General features: G+C 40.3%; 1 protein-coding gene across 14 annotated transcripts in view; it reads right to left on the bottom strand.

The window, feature by feature from the left end:
- The window catches only part of CELF2 (CUGBP Elav-like family member 2), a 556709-nt gene that overhangs the window by 20301 nt on the left and 512014 nt on the right, over window positions 1-24394 (bottom strand). For 10 of the 14 annotated variants that reach the window (XM_050324875.1, XM_050324869.1, XM_050324865.1 and 7 more), the window contains 2 exons: window positions 21760-21894; window positions 3895-4026 (listed from right to left, as the gene is read on the bottom strand). In XM_050324875.1, the coding sequence (XP_050180832.1) occupies window positions 3895-4026; window positions 21760-21894 (267 nt within the window). The remainder of the gene's footprint in view (window positions 1-3894; window positions 4027-21759; window positions 21895-24394) is intronic. The other 4 variants (XM_050324867.1, XM_050324870.1, XM_050324872.1 and 1 more) reach the window with 1 other exon arrangement.

Here is a 24394-nt window from a genome sequence, read left to right as displayed (position 1 = left end):
GAAGAGCGTGAGGAGTTCAACCCCTGAGGAGGAAGGAGCAGCAGAGACAGCGTGTGATGAACTCACCACAGCCCCCTTTCTCCGTCCTCCTGTGCCACTGGGGGAGAGGAGGTGGAGAATTCAGGGATAAAGTTAAGCCTGGGAAGAAGTTAGTGGTGGGGAGAAGGTGTTTTTAAGATTTGGTTTCATTTCTCGTTACCCTACCCTGATTTGATTGGTAATAATTTAAACTAATTTCCCCAAGTTGGGTCTGTTCTGCCCGTGGTGGTAGTTGGTGAGTGATCTCTCCCTGCCCTTATCTCAACCCACGAGCCTTTTGTTGTATTTTCTCTCCCCTGCCCCTTTAGGAGGGGGACGGATAGAGCGGTATTTAAAATATTATAATAACGAGAAAAATATCAACAATAACTTTTATAATAAATTATGTATAATATGCAATATATTAGATATTATGTATTAAATACTACTGCTACTACTAATGTGATCCTCAGGTTGACCTTAATCTGCTCTGATGTTTTTGGACATAGGTTTGTGTCACTGCTTGCATGGGTGTACACACAGGACTGGTTAAAGTAGAGGTTCCTGATAAAGCAGCTTGCATCTCTCTTTTTATTAGTGTTGAAATAACTTGATAACAGACATTACATTAGGATAACATGTTATCTTTCATGAGTCATCAGCCTATTAGATAAACGTGCTTTGTGTTGCAGTGGGCAGCATCCTCCCTCTCCTCTCCCCAAGAATCAATAACCCCTTTCCACCAAGCAATTCCAGATTAGCAAACAGCCAGACAGCCCAGCTCAGGGCACTGCTTCTGGGAAGGGCACAGCCACTGCTGCCACAGTGCACGTGTCTAATACACCTCCCTTCTGAGCAAAACAGAGCTGCACATTCTTTCTGTTCTCCCTTTTTACATTTTTATGAAATCTACAAGGCCCAGCTGCAGTTACACATCTCTGCCATCTCTTTATTATCTCTACCAATGCACCTCAGTCTGACATTGAACTCTGGTCCCTTCCTCCCTGCTGTGAAATAACCTTTTGGAGCCTCTCATCTATGGCCTTCTACTTTTCTGAGTTTCTCTACATAATACAGAAGCAACAATGCTTGGCAAGTCTAAAGGTCTTTCAAAGTGTTTTCCAAGCACCTTCAAATCTGTCACGAATAGTTTTATCTCCGTTTTACAGATGTAAATATGGGGGCAGAAAGGCTAAGTGATTGCCCTGGGGTCTCACACAAACACTGTGCCATAGCTGTTCACTATCCAGAAACTATGGTCTTCTTTCTTAATTGTAAAGAATCACTTCCTCCCTCTTTATTAATTTTTCCTCATTATTCATAATTCTTTTTGTTACTTAAAATTCTTAAATTTACATGCCCAAAGCAGACAGTCTAATGTTTTGCCATTTAAGGTTTTAGTTCTTCAAGAACAACCAAGGGAAGACTGGGTGAATCCCCACATGTAGGTACCAATGCTACCACTTTCTCTAATTTTTAAGACTTCCAGAGAGCTTTCTACAACACTTTGCTTTCACTATCAGTCTCCATAGTCCAGCTTTGTTTTCATGGACCCAGACAGGATCCAGAAAACAGGTAAGAGTCTCCTGGTGAGCTCAGCATGAAAGACATTCTCCATGTGATTGTCCCATACAGAGCAGGACACCTCAGCGCCCGAGCCCAGTGCTGCCCTCTGATTAATTTTTAGGTTAAGCCTCCCATTGACTTGTGCTTCGGATTTTCTAATTCCCCAATTAGAAGCATGCCACTCAGTTCCAAGTTCTCTGCACCATTACTTCAGGAATGTCCACGGTCAATGAATGTTTTTCACTGGAGTGATTATGACCGTGGCATGAGCCACGTCAGGGTGAAACATCAGACTTACTGAACGTGAGGTTTCCCGAAGGCAAACTCCCAGGCAGGTTTGAGTGGGAATGACTGGATCAGACACAGTCACTAGGAAAACTCCTGGATTGTCATTAAAATCGACAGGGGAGGTGGTTGTAATTTGAACAACGCTTCACTGTCATCAGCATCACAAGCACCAGGAAAGCAGGGTCATGCTTTTGAGAGAAACAGTGCCATAACACTGAGTTGTGTCACAGGGAAGCAGTTTCCCCTCCTTAGTTCTCTCTCATATCTGTATATAACTAGACAGACACACCCACATGCACTTTGCAAGTGCTATACACATGTCCATAAAAGCATCCATGAAGAAGATTTGGGACTGGAGTCACTGTTGGCACAAGTCCATGGAAGTAATGGTGGCTTAAAACAAGCTCAAATTTGGTACTAGGCTGCAAATACATCATTAATATTTCAAATGACACATGTGGATAAGTTTGCACACACATCACCTCAGAATGCTTGCTGAGAAAATGTAAACTCGTGGCTTGCAGCCTAGCAAGGAGTGTTAAAAGGAGTGCAGCAGAAGGGTTCCCACACAAAGAGCTCACAGGTGATTCACTCTTGCTTGGTACTGATGAAGGGATACATTATGTTGGAGTGCTCCAGTATGCCTGGGTTCTTATGACTGGTGAGAGGGAAGGAGTGGGATGCTATATTTTGCTCTTGATGTTGTGACTTCTGATAAACCAAGTGAAGCACAATGACTTTATCAGGAAAGGTCATTTAACCATTTCTCACAACAGGATAGCTCTCTTACTACAAGTGCTCATGAGGGGAGAGGATGTAAGTTAGCTTTTCATGCTTGCCATTTCCAGCGGCTTGCTTTGATACTAATGTAATAATAAGAAAGGAAACTAACATCTGCCATTTTGGGAACTAATACTTACTTTTCTTTAGCTTGAGTCTTGAGTCGTGTTTACAAAGAGGTTGTCTGTGTGAAATACGCATGTCCTTGCCAGAAGCAAGTCCTGTTTTACACAAGACCCCATGCAACCACTCAACACTGGACATCCATAAGCCCCCTTCCTTCCCAGCTCCCAACAATGCCAACCAGAGATCACAGAACAAAAAGATTGGGTGAGCAGCCAAGTGACAGTAACAGAAAGGACATCATGCAGAGCATCAGAGTGAGCAAGAGATACTGAGGAGGACATCCATTCCTGAGGGTACATTATGACGGGTCATGGGCTGGCAGTGACCAAATAGATTCCTTGCATTGCAAAAGGAAATGCAAGGAGCAACGGCAGCTAAAGAAAAAAGAGGGAGGGAAAAAAATGCAGCTGGGCAAATCTCTTCCATTGCAGGCAAAGGTGAAGTCATTATAGCAGAAACAATTAAAAAAAAATAAAATCCTTCTTCAGGAAAATCTTGACCATGGCTAAGGACAAGGAAGAATGTCGTAACAGCTACAGGCATCTACTTAACTGGAGATGCCAGAGTTTGTATAAGATGTCATAGGAAAGATGTGCATGCTCTGGCATTACAGGTGACTGACTGTATCATTCTCTTATACTTGCCAATTAAAAGCCAAAGACTTGCCTTCATTTTTAAAGTATGTTGCTCTCAAGTCAATTTGATAATTCCTTCAGACATTTTAAAGGACAGCCTCGGTGGCAAACATCTTTCTTAGCACTACATTTCTGAGTGAGGCTTTGCACATTGGGGTGATACACCTGTTGTCAGACTCCCTCAATGAAAATGGAGCCTCTCCTATAACCTAAATAACCCAAATCTCTGGTGACATTTCTTTTACCTTCCACATGTACTGAAAGGAAAGGAGTCTTTGTGCAGGCATCCATGGAACTTCACTTAGCAGCACAAACTGTGTGAAACTAAAAGACTCCAGAACTGAATATATACCATGAATGGAACCGGATCAACTGGACCCCTTTATTTGGTATACAGATTAAAAATCATCACTTTACAACTGATAGTTTTTGTGGCATGATTATTGGGGAAGGCTGTCCACCACAGCAAATAAATACTCACTGTTTACGGTACCTGCTAGTGCATTAATATTATTCAATCCAACAGTGGCTCCAGCCAGTCCTTGGAGAGTACCCAGAGAAGTCAAAGAATTCATGGCCGCACCAGCTGTGGAATTAGCAGTTGATGCAGCCACTGAAAGGAAAAAAAAACAAAGCAAAATTAAGGTCATATTTTGTTTATTTTAGTAGATCACAGAACAGCTTACAATAACATGGAGAACAACAACAGGGCTTTTTGCAAGGAGAAGAAAAAAAAAAATGAGGCTAACAGACAAACCTTATTCAAGGTATTAATAGTATGATTGTCCAGGGAAAGTGTTGATAAACTTAGAACTGCAAATACTAGATCACCAAAGTTAGCATTGTACTATCATTTGCAAACATGACACTAAAACAGTAAGTATGGGATCAGGCACTTTCTCAAAAGTTTGTCAATCAACCTAGCATCCCAGGCTAACTAGGCTATTGGGATTTTGCCACACTTCAAAGTCCATCACTGAAAAAACAAGTATTACTCATAGTAATTTTTTCATACAACAGCTTACTCTTCTGGGCCCCAAGTGTCCTAAGAGGAAGTTTAATTATTCTCAGTGAGACACTACGCTCCAGGACACTGTATGAATATCATTTAAAGACCTGAAGTTTAGAACAAGAAGAAAGACCAGGCAAATACAAAATACTCTCAATTTTATTCCAGGCTTTTAGCCTGGCCTTTGTACATAGCTAGTCAGGTACATGCACCCCAATGGTACTGTTATGTGTCCCCAAACGCTCTGCCAAAGAGGAAAAGGTGGAGGAAATGTCCTTGCTGCTACAATGCCAAGGGAATGATGAAGGTAGGCGAGATGAATCCATCTAAACTACATGTTTAGGAACAGAAAGAGACTTACTCTCTTGTCATAGCAAAGTAATAAAGCACCTTGGAAAGAGTCACTGTTTGGGATAGGTCGGGTGAACCAGAAATACCTGTCTCTCTCACAGAAGGGCCTTGAATAACCAGTGTAGATTAAACACTTAACTTACAGGCAGGTAAAGTTATACCAGATGAATCACACTCATAAAAGCTGCAGAAGCAATTAGGTTTTTAGCTTGTCTCCTGAGCCCTACTCTACTGCATCAGTCAGAAAGACTTCCTTTCATTTCTGTTATAAAGTTGCATTATCTTATGAAAAGTGAACATTTAAAGTCAGAGCTTTGCTGATGATGTATTGGAGGCACATCGTGTCTACACCACATTTTTTGCTCCTATTCATTACCTAGCTATGAAATGGTTAAGAGCACTTTTATCTTGATGCTCTTTTGGGCTGTCAAACACATCAGATTACTCAGTGAACCCTCAAGTAAGTGAAGTCTCTAGAGCTGACAGCATCCAGCAAGGAAAGCAGAAGGCAACTTTTCCACTTTGTAGGTAAACCCTGAAGATCTAACCTACAAATAACCCACCTTTACAACACTAAGACCCAGCAAAGAAAAGTCTTCAAACTCATGAGGCCTCAAAGTACAAAGAACATTCTTGGTGTGGGTGAAGAGAGGTTTCCAGACTCTGTTATGCATCCCTCATCTCCCAGCATCTGCAATCTTAGCTTGAATAATTTTATATGTTGCAGATAGAAGCCCCTTAGATTATTCAGTCTGTCCCCATAAAGCAATAAGAATCCAATAATGTCTTTGATTAAAAAAGGAAATAAAAACCAAGTAAAAAAATCCCACTTTTGTCAGATAATGTGAACAACAACAGAGAGGAGGACAAAACCAAAGTGAATTCCCTGCGACCAACACTGCTCTGTGTTTCTGTTAACGTTCATTAGCAAATCATTTAAATGAAGTATATAAACTTCAAATATGAAGGACCTGATTGGTTTTGACTGAACTAAATTCCATCCATTCTCTGTTTCAGAGGACTTTTACTATTTTCTCTTGAGGAAACACATACACTTAAGAAATAAGAGAAATGGGGGCTAGGAAACTGCCTGTAAATTACACTAAAGCTGGGGGCAAGTAACTCTTGTGAACAAGAGCCATACACTTATGGACAGGCAACACATCTGTTGGAGTAGGCAAAAAAAATTTTGCTTAAATCCTTCCCTCTTGTGCAGCCCACAGTGTGTTGTGGTGGCTCTTATCATAGTCTGACTGTGAAACACATGTTCCAGGGACGGTCAATATCTGGAGCCAACATCTCTTTTCTTCTTTTACTTGTATCAAGTTTCTCTATTCCATCAGACAAATAAAGAGCAGGTGCCTCAGCGCTTCTCCCACTTGAAGCTGCAATGCAGATTATCTAGTTTGTCTAAATAATGACTTGGCACATAATCAGTGTAAAATACTACTTGGAGCACTAAAGCACCTCAGAAATCAGTATTTTGTTGTTGTGACTATTACTTCTGCTCCAAGGCCATAAAAGGTCCAAGACATTAAGAGAGGTGAAAATTTCCCACAAAATGCTGTATAAAACCAACAGATGAAGCAATGGTATGCCTTTTCTCCCCCAAAATTAAGGGAGATGAAAACTGAAGTTAAGGGTCTTACAAGATGTGTGAGGGCTTAGACAAACTGAAGGTTTTTACTTCATGTGCCCCTAGAATATGTTGAAATCCATTTAGAGACAAGGACTATGCTTCCTCTGTCCTTTACCATTTTCTAGTTCCTTTCAACTAAAAAATTGTAACACATATTGAATCAAAGGGAAAGAAGAAAAATCACATGTCTTGTGTTAAGAGCAGATGGCTGCAGTACTTTGGGGGAACCTGTATAACTCTCTCATCTCAGCAAAACTCTCAGGCTCCACAAAAGCTCAGGGTAACAGCAAGGGAAGAATAATTCATGCTGGAATACTGTTATTCTATATTTATATCTTTTAGTTGTCCAGATGAAAAAAAATAGATTGGATACCCACAGACTTTATAAACTGTTTTTTACCAGGTTCCCTTGCCACCAAATAAATGAAAACGCTTCACAACTCCCTCCATCTTCCACGCCAAAACACTGCTGCTCTGAATTGGATCACTTCATAGTGCTGCTTCATAAAGAGTAGGCATCTGCCTCCAGGAACGTGAAGTATGGAGCTGCAGTGTCACCAGGAATTGCCCCCTGTGCTAATGGTGCACAAGAATTTGGTGCAACAGTGAGAAAAATCTAACACAGAAAACAAATGCAAATGACTCTGACTTTTGGTGTCACTCAGCGTGGCACACCCCGCAGCCACAACATTCGGTGTATTGTTTATCTCTTTATACTGGGAAATTTTATCCTTGCCTCCTGTGGTGGTGATACTGTAGCTAAGGGGAGAGATTGAGCAGACTGGAGATCCAGGTGGTTCAACGCTGGCTGAAGATACAACACTTGGTGAAGAGCAGAGATCCTTTTTACCAGCTGCACCGATCGTTCCCTCACAATCTTAATCTCTGGATAAACACCAGAATATGAAAGGTAAGATTTTTTTCTACTCAAAGGAACTTTTTCCTTTCTAATATGTGACATTGCAATAAGTTGATGACTTTCTCAAAGAGGGTGTTGCTCAATCAGAGACTATGGGCAGCAGTTACAGGGTTGAATCTTTTGGCTGTTGCTGCAAGACTTCAGGCAAGATGTTCATCAATTCCCCCCCCATACACCTTAAAACTCTATTAATATGTGAAAATAATATCACAGCATTGCCTAAAGAGGTCAGTTTAGACTTGTAAAAGTAAAGAGTTTCCCAGTAGCCTATAGAAAAATCTGCTTTTTCTTACAGGTGCACTGCATGTTGCCTTCTCCATCCATACCACATACAGAGACCCTACAGAACACTTTTGCATCTCCAACTATGAAAGGCAAGAAGGTTAAAAGTGTTTATTTTACTATTAGAGACCTTACTGTTTCTTCTTCATTGACTCATCTATTCCTACATTTCTGTGTCAGTCTCACACCCTTCCTCCTCCTTATTCTAAACTCAATTCCATTTGAAAACTTTGAAAAATAGAAATTACATTTTTAAGAAGCTCTGAAATGGAGAAGGGCAGGGCTTGCAGCCTTTCCCCAACACCCTTCCCAAATCAGTTCCAACCCCAGCCATTTGATCTTCCTGTGGTTGCTCCATTTAACTGATGACATTTTTGCTACCAGCTTCTTTATGAATAAAGAGACTTGGCCTTTGGTTAATATATTCCCTAAAACAGTCTTCCTTGATGCAGAGAACACATTTTCATTTGGAGCGGTTGGTCTACACAATACAGATATTTGTGTTTAACCAGTAATGTTGCACTCAGAGATTTTTAAGGCTGGAAGGATCTGGCATTTTCAACTTTCTCCCAAAACATTTACTTCTGCCTGTAAAAGGTTATAACACCTCTTAGGTCCGAGATTTTTATATTTTTTAAACAGAAATCTAAACTAGCAATGAGCTATTTCCCTTTTAATTTAAATAACATTTTAACGAAATTGCTGTAAACTATGCCAACCTAGAAAAACAACCGGTATTAGCATAGAAACTTTTGGCCATTCTTTTGGCTAGCTTATGTCAATAGAGTCATGATGATTTACATCATCTGGATTTACCTCAGCTGGAAAACTAGATTCAGGATAACAGCATCTAGGAAAGGCAATGATGTGTAAATATTTCTTTGGCTTTGCTATGCACACTGTGGATAGAATTAATTTCCCCACCTTTGGCAGCCTTGTTGTTAGTTTAAGCTAGTCTAGTCAAAACTATTCTTTTCCCCTGTCTCTGAGATTTAAAGACCTCCGATTAAGAACCTTTAGATTTCTATCTTAGGTTGAGCTGAATTGCCCTAAAGACCACACAGATGAGATCAACTACCAGATGCTATTGATGCCTTTCCCACTTCTACCTCAAGCTACACAGTGGGCTGTGCATTGTCTCCATTCCACTTCACCTTGTCCTGATCCCTTCTTCCTCCCCCAACACTGGCATAACTGTCTGGAAATGATACACAAGTCAAACTTGGACTAAGATATTGAGAATATCAAAGATGCATTTCAAACATTTTAACTGAAGTTTCTTACTGGAAACATCATTTTGGTTTTAGGGCAGGACCAAAGGAGAGAACGGGCAAAGAAATGCAAGGGCAGCTTCAGCTCTTTGCCTGCGTGGAAGGTTGCTGCAGACCTTGCCAAGCCCTTCCACGTGAGGAGCAGCTAATGTTTCCAGAGCAGCTGATGTTTCCAGAGCAGAACCAGGTGCTGCAGGGCTTCAGGGCAGCTCCAGGCCTGGCTTAACTATGTTGGGACTTTGTGTCAGCCACATGGAGATACACAGGGTAACTGTGTCAGCCCTGCTGACAGCTTTCCTTTAGGCAGCTCTTGGTTGCCTCCACAATTGACTGTCACTACTGCACGCATGGCACAACAGGATGCTCAGTGTCTACTCCGGTATCAGCCACTTGCTTGCCACCACTCACCTGTGAACCACAACTTTGTTCTCGTTGTTTTACTTAACGGAGAGTTTAAATGACTCGGTGTGCAAAGCACTTATTTTGCTCCAGTTAAGATGATGTAGTAGTGCACCAGGGATCGATACTGCCCACAAATTTTAGGCTCAGCATGTCTGTGCCTTCAAGCATGAGAAGTTGCAGAGAAAACTTTCTCTGGGAGGTGCTACTGTCAAACCTGTATTGGTGATTGTCTGAGTCCAGAACCCTCTTTCTTGTACTGAATTTGGGTGTATTTCTTCCCAAGCTCTCTGACTACAAGGGCCATATAAACCAGATCTAACTTAAAACTGCTGCTGACTAAATGGCTGCCATCAGAGGGATGCAGACAGACAGACTTTGCTAACAGGAACCTCATGCCTTTAACAAGAACAGATGTAAGTTCCTGCACCTGGGGATGAATAATCTTTTTCAGTAACACAGCAAGGGATGGATGGGCTGGGGAGAAGCTTTGCTGAAGAGGACTTTGGGGGTTCTTGGTGGGAGCCAGCAGCGTGCACTGGCAGCAAAGAAAGCAGACAATATCCTGGACTGTGAGACAGGAGATGAGCCAGGAGATGCAGATGATGTTTCCTCTTTACTCAGCGCTTGTTACATCACATCTAAATATTATATCCAGGTTTGGGCTCCTCATTGCAAGGAAAACATTGATCAGGTGGAGAGAGTTTGGTGGAAGGCCAGCAAGTTGGTAGGGGCTCCATCCTGTAACAGGCTGGGCTTGTTCAGGCTGGAGGAGACATGGCTAAGTGTAAACCTAAAGCAGCCTCTCAGTACTTACAAGGAGGTCATCCACTACACAGAGCAGTAGTACATGCTGGGCAGATGAGAGGCAAATTTAAAAAAGTGAGGCTGAGTTCAGATATAAGTAAAATCATTTGTACTGTGAGGATTGTCAAACACTGGAACAAATTACCCAGAATGTCCCATCTGTGTCTTTGGAGGTTTTCAAGACTCATTTGGATCAAGCCCTAAACAACCTGATCTCACCACCCATCTGACCCTGGTTTGAGCTGGGGGCTTGGACTACAGACCTCTGGAGGGACCTTCCAACCTCAGTTATTCCATGGAAATTAAAACAGCAGTGGCAGAAAAGTACAAAAAGTCAGGTCACACTAAGGCAGAATGAAAGAAGGCTGAAGAATGAAGATGTTCTGGCAAAAAACTGGAGATCTGGCTTCTGTTCTTGGGTCTGTTTACAGGAACAGAGGTTGACACTGAATATGCCACTGAACTCCAATTCTAGGCTGCCACAGCTACATTGCATGGGCTAGATTTCCAGGGCCAGATCTACATCTAACAAAAGGGGTTTCTGACTCTGGATGATTACTGGGATTTTATTTTCTGTTGCACATTGCTGAATCTGAGAAAAATGTAAAATCTCAAGGAGAGGGTGGTAAATAAAAGATATAAAGAAATTATGCAAAGCGAGTAAAGGCAGTAAAAAAAGAGAAAAACATATTTTAATACTTCTAACAGCTCCCCAGTCACTGACATAGAAAAAAAATTGTAAGAATTTTGTAAGAGAATCATAAGGAAAAAAAGAAAAAGAAATATTAAACCCAAAGTAGAAATCTCTAATTTTAGCAAGCTGAATTTAAAATCTTTGTTTACTACACAAAATCTCTTGGGTAAACATAATATGCCTTTGTCCCTTGCTTAGTCCAAAAGGGATAATAAAGCTAAGAGACAACACTGGATTTAAGGATAATCAGATTAAGGCTGCGTTCTCTGTTTTCTTTCTAATCTTCAGTTGCAAAAAACAGTGATGTTTGGAACGATGTCTTGCAAACTGTATCTAAACACAACGAACACCTGCTGTCCCGAGTGAAAGACTAAAGATACTGGACAAAGTTTAGTTGTGTTGGACAAAGCCTGTGCAAAGGTTCAAACTTTGGCCTGATTTATAACATCTTATTTTAGCTGTTGTACTCAAACAGAGATGAACAGCACCCAGCTGTAGGAGGCTCTTATGTAGCTGGGAATCTGGACCACTGACCCGGAGTTACATGGGATTTTGGCCAGGTCTGATCCTACATATTCAAGGTCAGTTGATTAAGGTCTGTCCTGTTTATGTAGCACTAACACTACCCGGTGTTTTTGAAGAGATGGAGGCCCCAAACCTTTCTCCCAAACACACAAATGAAATGTCTTATGGAAAAGGGGAATTATTCAAATGTAGTAATGCTGGAGCTTACGAAATGAGGATTATAAACATGGGCGTGGGGGAGAAGTGGGTAAGTCAATCACAGGGCCCATGTGACATTGCTCTCAGGAATTTGCAGCGGCGTTTCTGTCTGAAATGAGCACACTACGGGCTCTGACTGCAGAAGGAACATTTTAAAGGGGAAGAATAATTAAGCAATGACAGAGGCATCATCATTATTAGATAATCACAACCCAGGGGCATTAACAAACGTTGAGTGTCTCTAATCCCATGGGGTCTAATTATTCTGTGATAATAACCACACCTCCAAGTTTTAATTTATTCTTGTGGAGAATCTGGAGGGGGAGGTGGGAGAAATGGGGGCATTTTAATATTTTTGCTAAAAGAAGATGTAGTTGGCCTTTCACTAGGGCTCATCAGTATTCTAATCTAACTAGCTTGTGTGATTGGCATTAAATTGTCTGCCCTTTACAGTGATCTCCAGCCAATCTGAGTATTCACCCTTGTGCAAACTCGTGGTCTCCCCATTGCTAACAGTACCAGCATGCACTGGTTCTACTTCTCAGGGTGATTTTTTGGCAAAGGAGAGGTGGATTTTCCTGGACTGGAGTGGTTTATTCTCCATAAAGTCCTTTGATAAACACATTGCCACTGCTGTAGAGAAAGAAGTAACATTTTCTGGTACCTTGGAAGTGCTGTCTGACATGTCAAAGAGAAGATTCTAGTAAGTTTAAGTGCTCTGCCAGTGCTTGGATAGAATAAAATCAAAGTGACAGATGCACTCCAGGGAAAGAGCACCAGAAAAGCAAGAGAGCAAGAAAGAGTCGGGGGAAACAAGAATGACAATATAGAAAGGGATATACCAATAGCACGGCCTTTCTCAAATAAGTCAGTGTCCCTCTACTTCTTCACTGCTCACAGGTGAACTGTTCCTGTGAAAGATTGTTCATATCTTCTCAAGGAACAGGGAAATAGAAGGAGCAGTGAGCAAAGAAGGAAGGGAGAGCACCATCCACTCAGCATCTGGTGGCTTCTGTGTATCTGTGTGCGTGCACGTGCAAATGAGAGTAAGCATGACAGAGAGGGAGCGAGAGAGGAGGAGAGGAAGGAGTCTTTCCCTATGGTGATATTTTGTTCCAACTTTCTGAAAATAGCTTTAGAGTTTACAAAGTCATTTGTGTACAATGACTTATACAAGAATTAAAAAAAACCAAACAACAACAAAAAACAAACATAAAGAGGTAAACCAATTAATTCAAATACTTTACAAATTCAGAAGCCAAGGTCTTCAAGAACTGGAGATTAACTTTAGACTCATATACCTATACTATTCAGTAGTGCATGGGTCTTTGAGAGTTCAGGGAGCTTGGTGAGCTTGGGAGAAGTGAAAATCAGGTTCACTTACTTTAATAATTTATGTTATTTATATTAACACCTAACTCGATATTTATGATTGTCTTGAAATTACAATGGACTATGGACCTTCTACAGCAGTGCAAAGAAGGAGGAAAAGACAGAGCATACAGAGGGACTACAGGTATGGAAGACAAACCTACCAGTTGTTTATTTTTGTAGTTTTCTAGTCTTCTGTTCCTTAAGTTTCCTCCAAACCTATCTATCTAACAGAAGGTATTTTAACAAACAAGGGTTTATTGATTGGGCATGTCTTTGTGAATCTAGACTGGTTTTGTGAATCTTGGTGTTTAAGGGTATATTTTCCAGTGACATTATGAAGACAGAGAGAGAGGGAGTAAAAAGCAGTTAATATTCTGGGCCAATTCCAGACTGAAGCTTCTGTTTTGTTGAAATGCATTGCTCAGTGAAGACCATCCACCTCCAGTGTAAACTACAAGCTGTACTTCAGCACTGTGCCTGCAACATGCTGTGCATTCTGCCCAGCAGTGCACAGTGATAAATCACCTTTGGTTTTGGGTGGAAAGTGCTTTAGAGAGGCTTGGGAAGAGAATAATATGGCACAGTGAACTGACTTGAGTTAAACTTCATAGCTGAGCATTAGATATTTCCAACTGTAACTCTTTACTGAAATCAAACCAAATTGAATCACCACAATATGAAAAAAACAAAGAATTACTGAGCATTTATGACTCTGTTCTACTCAGCGGGGCCAAGGGCTGTGGCTGTGTTCATTGATGCACCACCGAGTTCACATCAAAACCATTTCTACAGGGAACTTCCAGCTGTGTTCTCATGTTTATTACTGCTATCTCACACAATTTGGAGCAAGCTATTGCTGCAGGGACTTAAGCCCCGATGCTGAAATGACCTCCATGTGGAGCCACTTCAGCACAGAACCACTCCTAAATCACTTTCCAAAGAATTTCTGATCTAGAATCAATAAGGCTCTACTTCAGGCCAGGATCTCCTGCCTGGAGTACAGATTCCTCCCCACTGCCTCCTGTGTACCTGCAACATCTTTCACACACTTTCAGCATTAAGCAATGACAAACAACAAGCAGTAGCATCTCTCTCTCCATAAAAAAAACGAGTTTCAGTAGAGTCCAAGGCTACAGTTCAAGGCAAGCAGTGTCTTTGTTGTTTGAGTACTAAGCATGTGTATACACAGCAATTCAAATTCAGGTACATGGGAGAGGATGGCCTGATTCATCTTCTTTTTCACCTCTCTCATACATCTGTCTTAAGATCAGGTAAAAAAATCCTTGGGAGTTGTTTGTCTTCCCACTGCAACAAGATGTTTCTAAAAGACTTGTTTACTGCAGACACTTAGGAGTCCTATCCGTGGTATTTCAGAATTGAGATGAGATAAACTGTATACTGAAAATTTGAGCCTGTGGTTAAAGGAGTTATGAATCCTGAAGGTGTATGAATAATAATTTCCATGGAAGAAGGGATTTTTAGTGGGGTGTGCAAGTACAACCTTATTGTAATAGCACATCCACAAGATACAGTAATTCACCCCTGTAAGCCGCAGAACTCGAGGATTATCTTGCCTAATGTAAAATTACCCAGCCAGGTCCTTTGCAGACCATTTGTAAAGTCATATATAGCTCAATGTGACACTTGTTCTTTTCATCCATACTGCACATTTTTGTCCTGTGCATAGCAAAGGCAGTTGAGGGTTTACTTTACTTGGTTTTAAACAGATACAGATGTTGCAGATATTTTTGTCTGGCCAATGCATAAAATAAATCAGCAGCCCCATATTCAAACAAATAAGTTCTTTTGAGAGAATGCTGAAACAATTAGGTTAAAGACATTTATTATTATTGTTGTTGTTGTTATTTCAAATTATCCTGCCTTAGGAAAAAGGACCAGGAGTTCCCATGGACCATAAATACACAAAGAATTGAGCAGGGTTGAAGGAACAGTGTTGGCAGCAATAAATCTGAAATAGTTGACTGCTCCTTCAAATGCATGAATTTTTCTAAGATTCACATTACTTCTTCAATATTATGAACTGCAGTATTTTCTGGGCTTGGTACTTTGTGTGAGATATATTATATATAAGCTCACATATCTACCTGTGTAGGCAAGCTGATACTATCATGTTTCTTTAGTAGAAAGCAACCCTGAATGAACTTCAAATAGTACTTTCAACAGAAAGAAAAACAGCCTTTTATACAAACCAGGATTCTTGTAGCTTGAAATAGAGATTAAGGTGGGGTAGAGAGACACTTAAAAAATAGAATGTATTATAAGTATTATTTGTATATTACAAGCAAAGTAAATCCTGAAATGTGCTAAGGCAATGGATTTAATACTTTAGGAAGATGATAATGTACTAATGTTTAAAAAACAAACATGCCTCCTGTTGAATTAGATCCTCCTAATCCATGGTTTAGTACTGTATGCTGTTTCCTAAAAAAAAAAAAAAAAAGGCAAAAACAAACCTAAAGAATTAGCCAGCACAATGCTTGACTGCATACAATGACATTTATGCAGCTCTGAGGAAACAGCTGGAGATTTCTGTGCCAAACATTTATTAATTGATAATGTTGGTTCTAAAACAGATAAGGGAACTTTGGCAAAACGACTCCTTTTGCAGTTGTCAGGCAGCCCAAGCTGATGGCCTGTCTGCTGCCATCAGCATCCTTCAGGTTACCACTGGCTCATTTTTCCAAAAGGGAGACCAGGAAGAGACACAGCGCTGTACCAGGGAGGGTCCATGGGAATCCATCACCATTCACCTCTCCCTTTACTGTAATGGGACTCTGGGAGATTTTTAGCCACAACTCCCACTCATTTCTCCTTCAGTAATTTAGGACGTTTTGAAGTATTATTAAAAATACAAATACAGGTCAAAAATATATGCCCAGTTTCCTATTTTTGGCTCCAACTTCTGTTTGCATGCCTGCTTAAGCGTGACCTAATTATCAGATGGGCTTAGTACCAATATATCTCTCCAAGAAGCAGCATAATCTCTGGGCACTAAGAGCAGTCAAAATCAATTCACTTATTTACAAGCCTAACCACAGACTCAGAAACTTAACACCATGTGGGTAAGACCAGCTGACTACTTCTCTCATCACATACCTATGCAGTCCAATAACAGGAGGTGGGCATGCTAAGGCAAGATTTTCTTCCACAGTTTCCTTGAAAACAAATACCTTCAAAAAAATTGGTGCTGAGATCAGGGTTGAGGCATTGCACTTCTCTGTCCTCCAAGCACTAAGGTAAGGGTGCTAATTATACAATTAGATTTAAATACAAAATTTAAAAACATGCACTTGGGGTGTTTGAGCATGTGCACTGTATGTATAATGTATGTATAAACCTTTATTTAAGCTACGTGTTCTATTTCTCAACTGTATCTTTATACTAAAAATAATGAACAATTATACTAGGGAAGTTTTCTATGTTCTGCAAAACTAGCAGAGCTTATTTTGAACGGCTTTACAATAATGGAACTTGCATTAATTCCACATGAAATGCTACAAAAATAATCAATTCGTACTACAGTGTGACGAGTGCCATTCTGCATTTTAAACCGATCCTTTCCAACGTGAAACATCTACTTCAACTCATTCTTTAGCAAACTGCCAGACCTTCCTACACACCCCTGCTGGTAGGATTATTTTTGCATCGTCCTGCAAGCGAATCACAGCTATCTCAGTGGGTGCACTGGCCTCTAACAGAATGTCACGGTGGCAGCCTTGCGCCGCTGACGGGAGAGAAACGTGAAGTGGAAAAAAAAAAGCAGATCTTCTAAGAACGATTATTCGAACGTTCTTCACTCCTCCTCAGCCGAAGCATCTTGTGTATTCTGTAAAATTTCTAACATTTCAACAACTGTGTTCACAACATGAACACCTTCAACTAACAAAGACAATCCTCATCCCAGATTAGGGGGCAGAGAAAATAATGAGACATGGATCACAGCTAGAAGTTATAGCTCTCTGCTTTGAAAAGAGGGAAAGAATTAATTAATTCTTACAGGACAGGCAGTGTAATTTTTTTTTCCTTTTTTTTCAGTTTATTCTATACTTCTCAGTCTTCTGTTTTTTGGGGCTGTTATTCTTCAATGTCAGCATCTGTCTGAACATGAGTATTTTTAGACTTTTGTGCTTAGGAGAACTTTTTTTTCGACATAAGAGCTAATGGCTGAATACTGATACAAGATGACAAAAGCTGAGCTGGATTTTAAGAGGTCATTAAAAGAAAAAAGTCTTACTTTCTACACTATCAGTTTGGAGTTTTTTTTCAGAAATATTTCCTCTTAGGTTTACAGAGCAGATGAACAAACCTAAAGAGTTTTTTACTGAAGCATGAATAGCTAGTTCAGCTGTGGGAATAAATAATAGTTTAGAGAATCAAATAATCATGAAAATGTCATGGAAAATGAAGGCTCCCAAGTCTGAAACTGAATTAACTTCTGGTTTAGCAATTCTATACCCCCACAGCTCAGAAATTACATTGTGTATGTTCATGCAGATAAATTTGGATATATAATTAGATGTTTCGTCTCTTCATTTGCACATAGAAGGGCTTCCCTACTGGCTACTGAAAAAACATTTGTGTGTGAATTTTAAGACACAAAATTGAAATGAGCTCACATAGGCTGTGGAATCTCCATCCTTGGAGATACTCAAACCTTGATGGGACATGGCTTTCACCAGCATGCTCTGAGTGGTCCATGTTTGACAGAGATGTATTAATCTTGTACCACCCAGGACAGTCAAAATACAGGTTATTATCCTTGGGAAAATCAGGGTAGTGGGTCAACTGAGGTGAATTAAATGTCAGACAGCGTTAGAGGCAGATACTTTGATCCTGAGCTTGTATGTCTCTCCTTCATATCCAGCTCCAGGCCTTCCCACCACCCACGGAATGAACCCTAAATCTCCACAGGCTCTGGAACAGCAGCGTCCCTGTGAGCTCTTCACTCAGTGATCCCTCTGTAGGACGTGTCAAGGACAGGCTCTGGAGGAGAGAATAAGGTTCCTGACATTCAGTTGAGATTCATCCTGTATAAACTGGGAAATTTACAGTGTGGATGCCTATAGCTGAGGGAGTCCCTCCAAAATCTCTTCCCAGTTAATAAGAAATGCAAAATTCCAAGGCCCGACCAAAAAGGGAATCGAGACAAACTGGATCAGACAACCTGGAGTCAGGTAAAAGCTACCCCAGCCCAAACTCCTTGTTTTACAAACTACTACAAGTACCTGCCTTTAAAATGGTATGAAATACTACTGGTACCTGCCTTTAAAACAGAAAAAGTATCCTAAGCAAGTGAAGTTAAAATAAAGTGAAGAATTAATTAACTAAATAGAGGTGATTAAAGTAAATAAAGGAAACAATTATCATATCAAAATAAAAGACAAGAAACATGATTAAATGAGTCTTCAAAAGACCCATGAGAAACTCATGAAAGACATAATATGCATTTACCTGGCTTTTAGTCTTTCATGATTTCATTTTAATTTTTATTCACTACCATCTGATAATTGCAAGAAACAGTTACTTTAACCATAGGCAATTTAAACCATTTTAATTTTTTTTTCTAGGGCCAAGAGACAAAAGAACCTATTTATTGCCTGAGGGGATTTTTACTAAAATGAAAGCTTAATCTTTCATGTTTTTTTAAGCAAAGGCTTTTAAAAAATCATTTCTAACAATGCTGTAGGGAGAGACTTCCATGGGTATGCAAAATTGAAATTATAAATTTACAATTATGAAAAAATTAATAGTTTGGGGGATTGTATTGTCTCTGTTCTTTCTGAATGAATAGTCTTTCAAGCATAAGAGAAAGTATTTAGCACATGGAGGAGAATGAGTGTCCTTAGACTCTCTTGCGGTCAAAGTTATTTAGTCAAAACGGAAGAGGGAAAGATCATTGGAGTTTAATTTGTTTGGAAATCCTCAAATATCAGATGTCCTGTTGGTTCCTCACTTCCTGGCCTGTTTTTCTGTGTTGCCAATGCATTAAGGTTGGTCTCACCACTATGCCCTCTGTACTAGTTTCATGCACTGAGGGTTGTTAAATATTATCTATGTAAAATTAAGCTTTAAGATGAATTTTAACTGAAATAACCACCTTTTGGGGCTCTTATGACACATGTTTACAAAGGACAGAACAGGAGCTCTTGGTCAAAGATCGATTCAGGAGAGATCTTCAGAAGAGACACAGTTATATCTGGGTAGAGACATGGATATGATTTATGTGGCTGCTGCGGTTAAAGGCATACTAGAAACACACACTTATGCCCACCCCTGTTCTGTGCAGTATTCTGCCTTCAATAGCATCAAGCAAAGGATTAAATTTAAGCATCTACCTTTGCACTGCCCTAAATTTGGGCTATTTTCTCAACTGAGAAATATTAATTTAATACATTATCTGGAGACACACAAACGTTTCTTTCTGGGCTTAGTGCAGGCTTTGAAATCAGACAAAATAATTTACGCTTATGAAACACAACAAACTGAAGGGTTCTATTAAAAGAAAACTAGACCAAAAAAATATCCTCAAGGCCTCCAAACATCCACACACTGAAAGTCAGATTTACATGCTTTCTGCCAACGTATCTCAAGCTTTAGTGGCAATACCGTGAGCTACTATGAAAAGCTTTATCAAACTAAATTCATTTTCCATAGAGCAGAGGAGGATCACTGAAGACATTATTCAGGTTTACAAAGTATTTAATAGGGTGAGGAATGTGGAACCAGATAAGGAAGGTTAAAATGAAGAACATTTTAATAAGGCTGCATTTTAGGTTGGTTGTGCAGCATAAATAGGTCAGTAGATCTATTAGATACACGTTTTTCTTTGGCACAACAAAATGTCTAATATTAGAAACAACTGTGTACAGGTACTATCTATAAGACTTTCAACAGTAACTGGCATACTGAATACACTACTTCAAAGGCTAAATGTCCAGAATATTTTGAAAATAACAAATTCAATATGTTAGCCAAAATCCTTAATCTCTTTGGAAAAATGGTGCCTGCTCTACAGTACCACCCTGAGCAATGGAATGCTGATGTATCTGCCCAGCCCAGCTGAAGCACCTGTTTGACCACAGCCTCTGCAGACTTGGACATCAGAAAAAAACACCTTCCAGGTATTTAAGGAGCCTCAAGACCATGTTAAGAGAGGGAACAGCAAGTCAGCCAGGCTGGATAAGAAGACTGTGTTGGAGAAGGAAGGAGGCAAATGTGGACCTTAAGGTTGAATCCAAGCTCTGTGCTGACATGGGCAAGACAAAGTGCCTGACAGGAATGTTCTGGGGAAACTTTGCTGCAGAGCAGCAATGATAAAAAAGGAGGTAATTTCCAGCCCCTCTGCACCACAGCCCTGAACACTGAGTCACCCTGAAAAGTCTTGTCAGAATGTGTCAAGATATGTTGAGTGTGTTTTGGGAGGACAGGCTGCTCAGACATTTAACAGCCAAACTACAGAGATACCAGAGAACATCCATGAAATGCAACATTTTTGCTTCTGTACATGGGTGACGTTTAGACAGGAGTAACGTGGAAACATTGACACCGCGACTTGCCTTTTGCAAAGCGTTAAGTCCCAGCTCCAGGATGGAGGGGAGAGATTGCTCAGGTTTAAAAATATATATATATATATATATATATCAGCAAGCCAAAATTATTTTCACACAACCTGCTTCTCAGAGATGTTGCCAATAAATATTATTTTTAGGTCGAGATGAGACTCGTGGCAGAAATGGGAAAATTCTGCACAAACTAAGTATTAACCTCTGTCCCAAACAAACAATCCATCTGCAATATAACGGGAAGCCTTGGCCAGTGCCAACACCCGGCACCACACTCGGTCCCAGTTCTATTGTGCAGTGAAGACTGTTTTCCTTACTGATGAGCTCAAACCGTCTGCCATGAATTACTTTTTCATGGGGAATAAATGCACACTTAAACAAGATTAAACACAAACGTTCTTTAGTGGTGTCTAAAATAATATGAATGTTTTTTAGAACAGCAATAAACACACTTCATGATGCAAATAATTACACCCTGCAGCCTTTATGTAACGATAAGTGGCCGGATTCTCCACTCAGCTACAACACTGTAAATCCAGAGTAACTACACTGAATCAATAGTTCTCTCTCTCTGGATTCTGGAGATGCTGAAGCGTTACTGAAGCCTGAATTTACCTTGATTTCTCTCTACAGTTTTGCAGACATCAAACAGTCATGGCTGAAAGGCCACATGGTGGTCACGGAGACATTCCCACCTCTCATCCTGTCCCTTTTCCCCCCATAAAGCTGTATTTTGACTGGTCTTTTGCCTGTGTATTTCCTGTGCATCTGATATCACTTCTGTGACTGTATACTCAGGATCAGAAGAAAGCTCAATTGAGCCCCAGCAAGAAAAAGAGATGGAAAAAAAAGGAGAGAATGTCTTCACAAAAATTCATGATGGGTAAAGGCAATTCCCAGCATGTGCTGGGAATCAAAGATCAGTCTCTCAGACCCACCTCAGCTGATTTTTCTGTAGGACAGGAAGAATTTGGTCATGTTCCGAATTCTTCCTGAAAAGTTAATTTTAGCTTAAGTTTCCCATGCAATTGCAGTTTTCACGCAGAGTTTTGTAAGATGGGTCTGTTAGGCTTTAATGGTCCCTGAAATGACTTAAGAAAGGTGAACATGTCCACATTGGACCACTTCAAAAAAGTAGTTATTTGCTTAAAAACAGCTGCAACAAAAATGTATTCAATAACTAAAGGGTCTTCAGAATGCATATGAGCACGGAACCTAAACATACCACGGAATCACCATTTTAACTCTCGTGTTCCCATTTACTCCCACGTTGAAATCAAGCACTCAGCTCTTACCGGGACTTGTGAGGGCTCCCAGAGCACCAGTCGTTGTGGAGAGAGGATTTGCATTGGTGGTGGTAGCTGAGGTCTGGGCGGCGGCTGCTGCGGCTGCTAAAGTTGCCAAATTCTGTAATTGTAAAGCGTTCATGCCTATGTGGAGAAGCAATAGGGTTAATTAAAACATGTAACCACAGTCATCACCATCATCATCGTGAAAATAAAGAGTTAAGTTCAATGAACGTGGAGCTTGGGGTGTGCCTTGCCAAGAAACTCAATTCTTCTCACTCCCAAGACATCTCTATTCTGGAACCACTTCCTTCACTTCCTGAATGTCATCTCTCACTTCTGTACCTTGGAGCTGAGAGAATGCAGCAAAGGCACAAGCCTATGCTTCAGGAAAATTAAACCTGGCCTGTGCCTCTTCTATAAGGGAAGTGTAGAATTAAAAGTAATTTAAACTCTGTGTGAAGCCCAGACGCAATATTATTTCCTGACACAACAGGGGGTGTAAAGAAGATAACCAACGTTTAAAACACATTCAGGACAAGGTCATATAATTGTGATGAACACAATTTGTTTCCCATGTCTCCTCTGAATATAACTCCTAAGGTTACACTGTGCAGTAGCCAATAATTGTGCTCAATTTCCTTCTGATAGTTCATTTCTAAAAACTTATATGAACTAAGTACATCAAATTAGTATCAGCCTGACCACAGAGCCATCACTGAGGCTGGGACTCTCAGGCTCTAAGCTCTGGACTGTGATATCAAGTTACTCAGTCATCTGTTTCTTCATTACTTTAGAAGATGTAGGAGAGATATACCTGCATTTTAGTGAGCACCTTCAAAAATGAAGGCATTTAAATAGCAAGGGCTTTAATTCAGATGGCAAGTAAAAATGACAAACATTAAACAGAAATTAAGTGAAATGAAAAAAAAAAAAAGATGATTAAGGAACAGCCAATGGCATACATTTGCTTAAATCAGAGGGACAGGAGTCTGCCTCTCCAGAGGACTTCAAAAGTACTTACCTTTTACCTTAGACTAGACAAAGTACTTAGACACTGACTCTAAGGTTAAAACACTTCAGTAAGAGACTAAAATGCAGATATATGATAACATTAACCAGACTGGATCTTTCTCAGGATCCTCTGAGTAAGACCAACTTTCCACAGGAGCGATGTTCAGACTGGGTGTTTACATATGGATGTGAGAGAGAGGGTTTGGATGGCAGTGAGAGATCATCCTTTTGGTTTGGACACATGAAGGAGATCTGAGCCTGCTGCTTGAGCCCTCAATAGGACTGACAAAGTGCAAAACCCCAAGAGACTGAAAGACGTTTATTGTGTTCTTGTGGCCCTGATAATACACGTACATGCCCAAAAGGTTAGGTGGTAGGAAATGCAACACCTTTTCTAGACTAGTGATAGAGCTGGGAAGACTGCACGAGTTTTGGGGAATGCCCAAAGAAGGGCTTGAATGCCTGGAAACTTGTCTGATCTTTTGTTCTCAACATTAGTCTACAGGAGATATTACTTCTCTCTGCACCCTCTGTTTCTCAACCAGGGGAACATAAGACTGGTTAAATATAACACTTTCTAAGAATGTTTAAGAAGAAAAAAATGCAAAGAAGGAGAAGTATTTTCTAAGACTTGGGAACTCCTGCAATTATGGAGAGTGATATTACTTTCAAACACATGTGTTGCAGACTCAGGTTGGTACAATCAACAAGCCCCATAAAGAAGAATTCTTACTGTCCCAGTGTGAGGGACTATGATGTGAACCATTATATAAGCATCTATTCGTGAATAAAGCCCCAAATGTTAATACAGCATGTTCCAACAGGCCAGCCAGTCAGCCTTCAGGTGAGCAGCTGGTCTGGCTGAGGTTCTAATGTCTGTGCCTCAGTCAATACCCAAAGTCAGCTCAGATCGTGTTTTTGAAAATGTGATACAATGACAATTGTAGGAGTTATGGTTTTAGTGGATCCAAGATACAGCCCTTCGTAGTCTGGAATCTGTACAACGCGCTTGGAGGAATTACGTGATCAAAAGCTCTTGCAGGTTTCTTTTGGAAGCTAACAACCATCTTAAAAAATAAGTTTTCTCTCAAACACTACCAACCCAAACAATTTTGCAAGACAGAGTTCAAATTCCAATGTTGTGCCCAGGTGGATGCAACACAAAGGCCATCATTGCCTCATCCCATAAAATCTTTTTTTTTCTTTTTTTTTTTTTAAATATAGTGGGATGATTCCTTTGGGAACACCAGAGGAACCCATAGATTTGACAAATGAGTTCAATGCCCATGAAAGATGAATGAACAAGAGCTTGGTGGTGACAAAGTTGTCTCCCCATCTAATCTGTTTTACTGTAGAGGTGACTATAAGACACTGGCCACAAAACAGGTCTGCAGATGTTACAGGGTGCCTGTGGGAAAAAAAGACTGCTTGCTGTTGTCACACTTGAGTAACAGCACCCAAATGTGACTGTCAGTAAGGGCTCAGGGCACACGCTCACCCAGCATGCTCTAGAGCCGATTTTGTCAACAGTTTTATCACTCAATATGCAACCTCTTTAGGATCCTCTGTCTGCTCAAACAACTAAAAAATAAGTCCTGTCATCACTGTTTCATGTTCCCCAGGCATTTTA

This window comes from Myiozetetes cayanensis, unplaced genomic scaffold (genome assembly GCF_022539395.1).
Source record: "Myiozetetes cayanensis isolate MyiCay16 unplaced genomic scaffold, myiCay2020 scf3, whole genome shotgun sequence".
Lineage (NCBI taxonomy): Eukaryota > Metazoa > Chordata > Aves > Passeriformes > Tyrannidae > Myiozetetes > Myiozetetes cayanensis.
The sequence above is the reverse complement of the archived record's forward strand: the minus strand, read 5'-3'. Positions and strand labels throughout refer to the sequence as shown.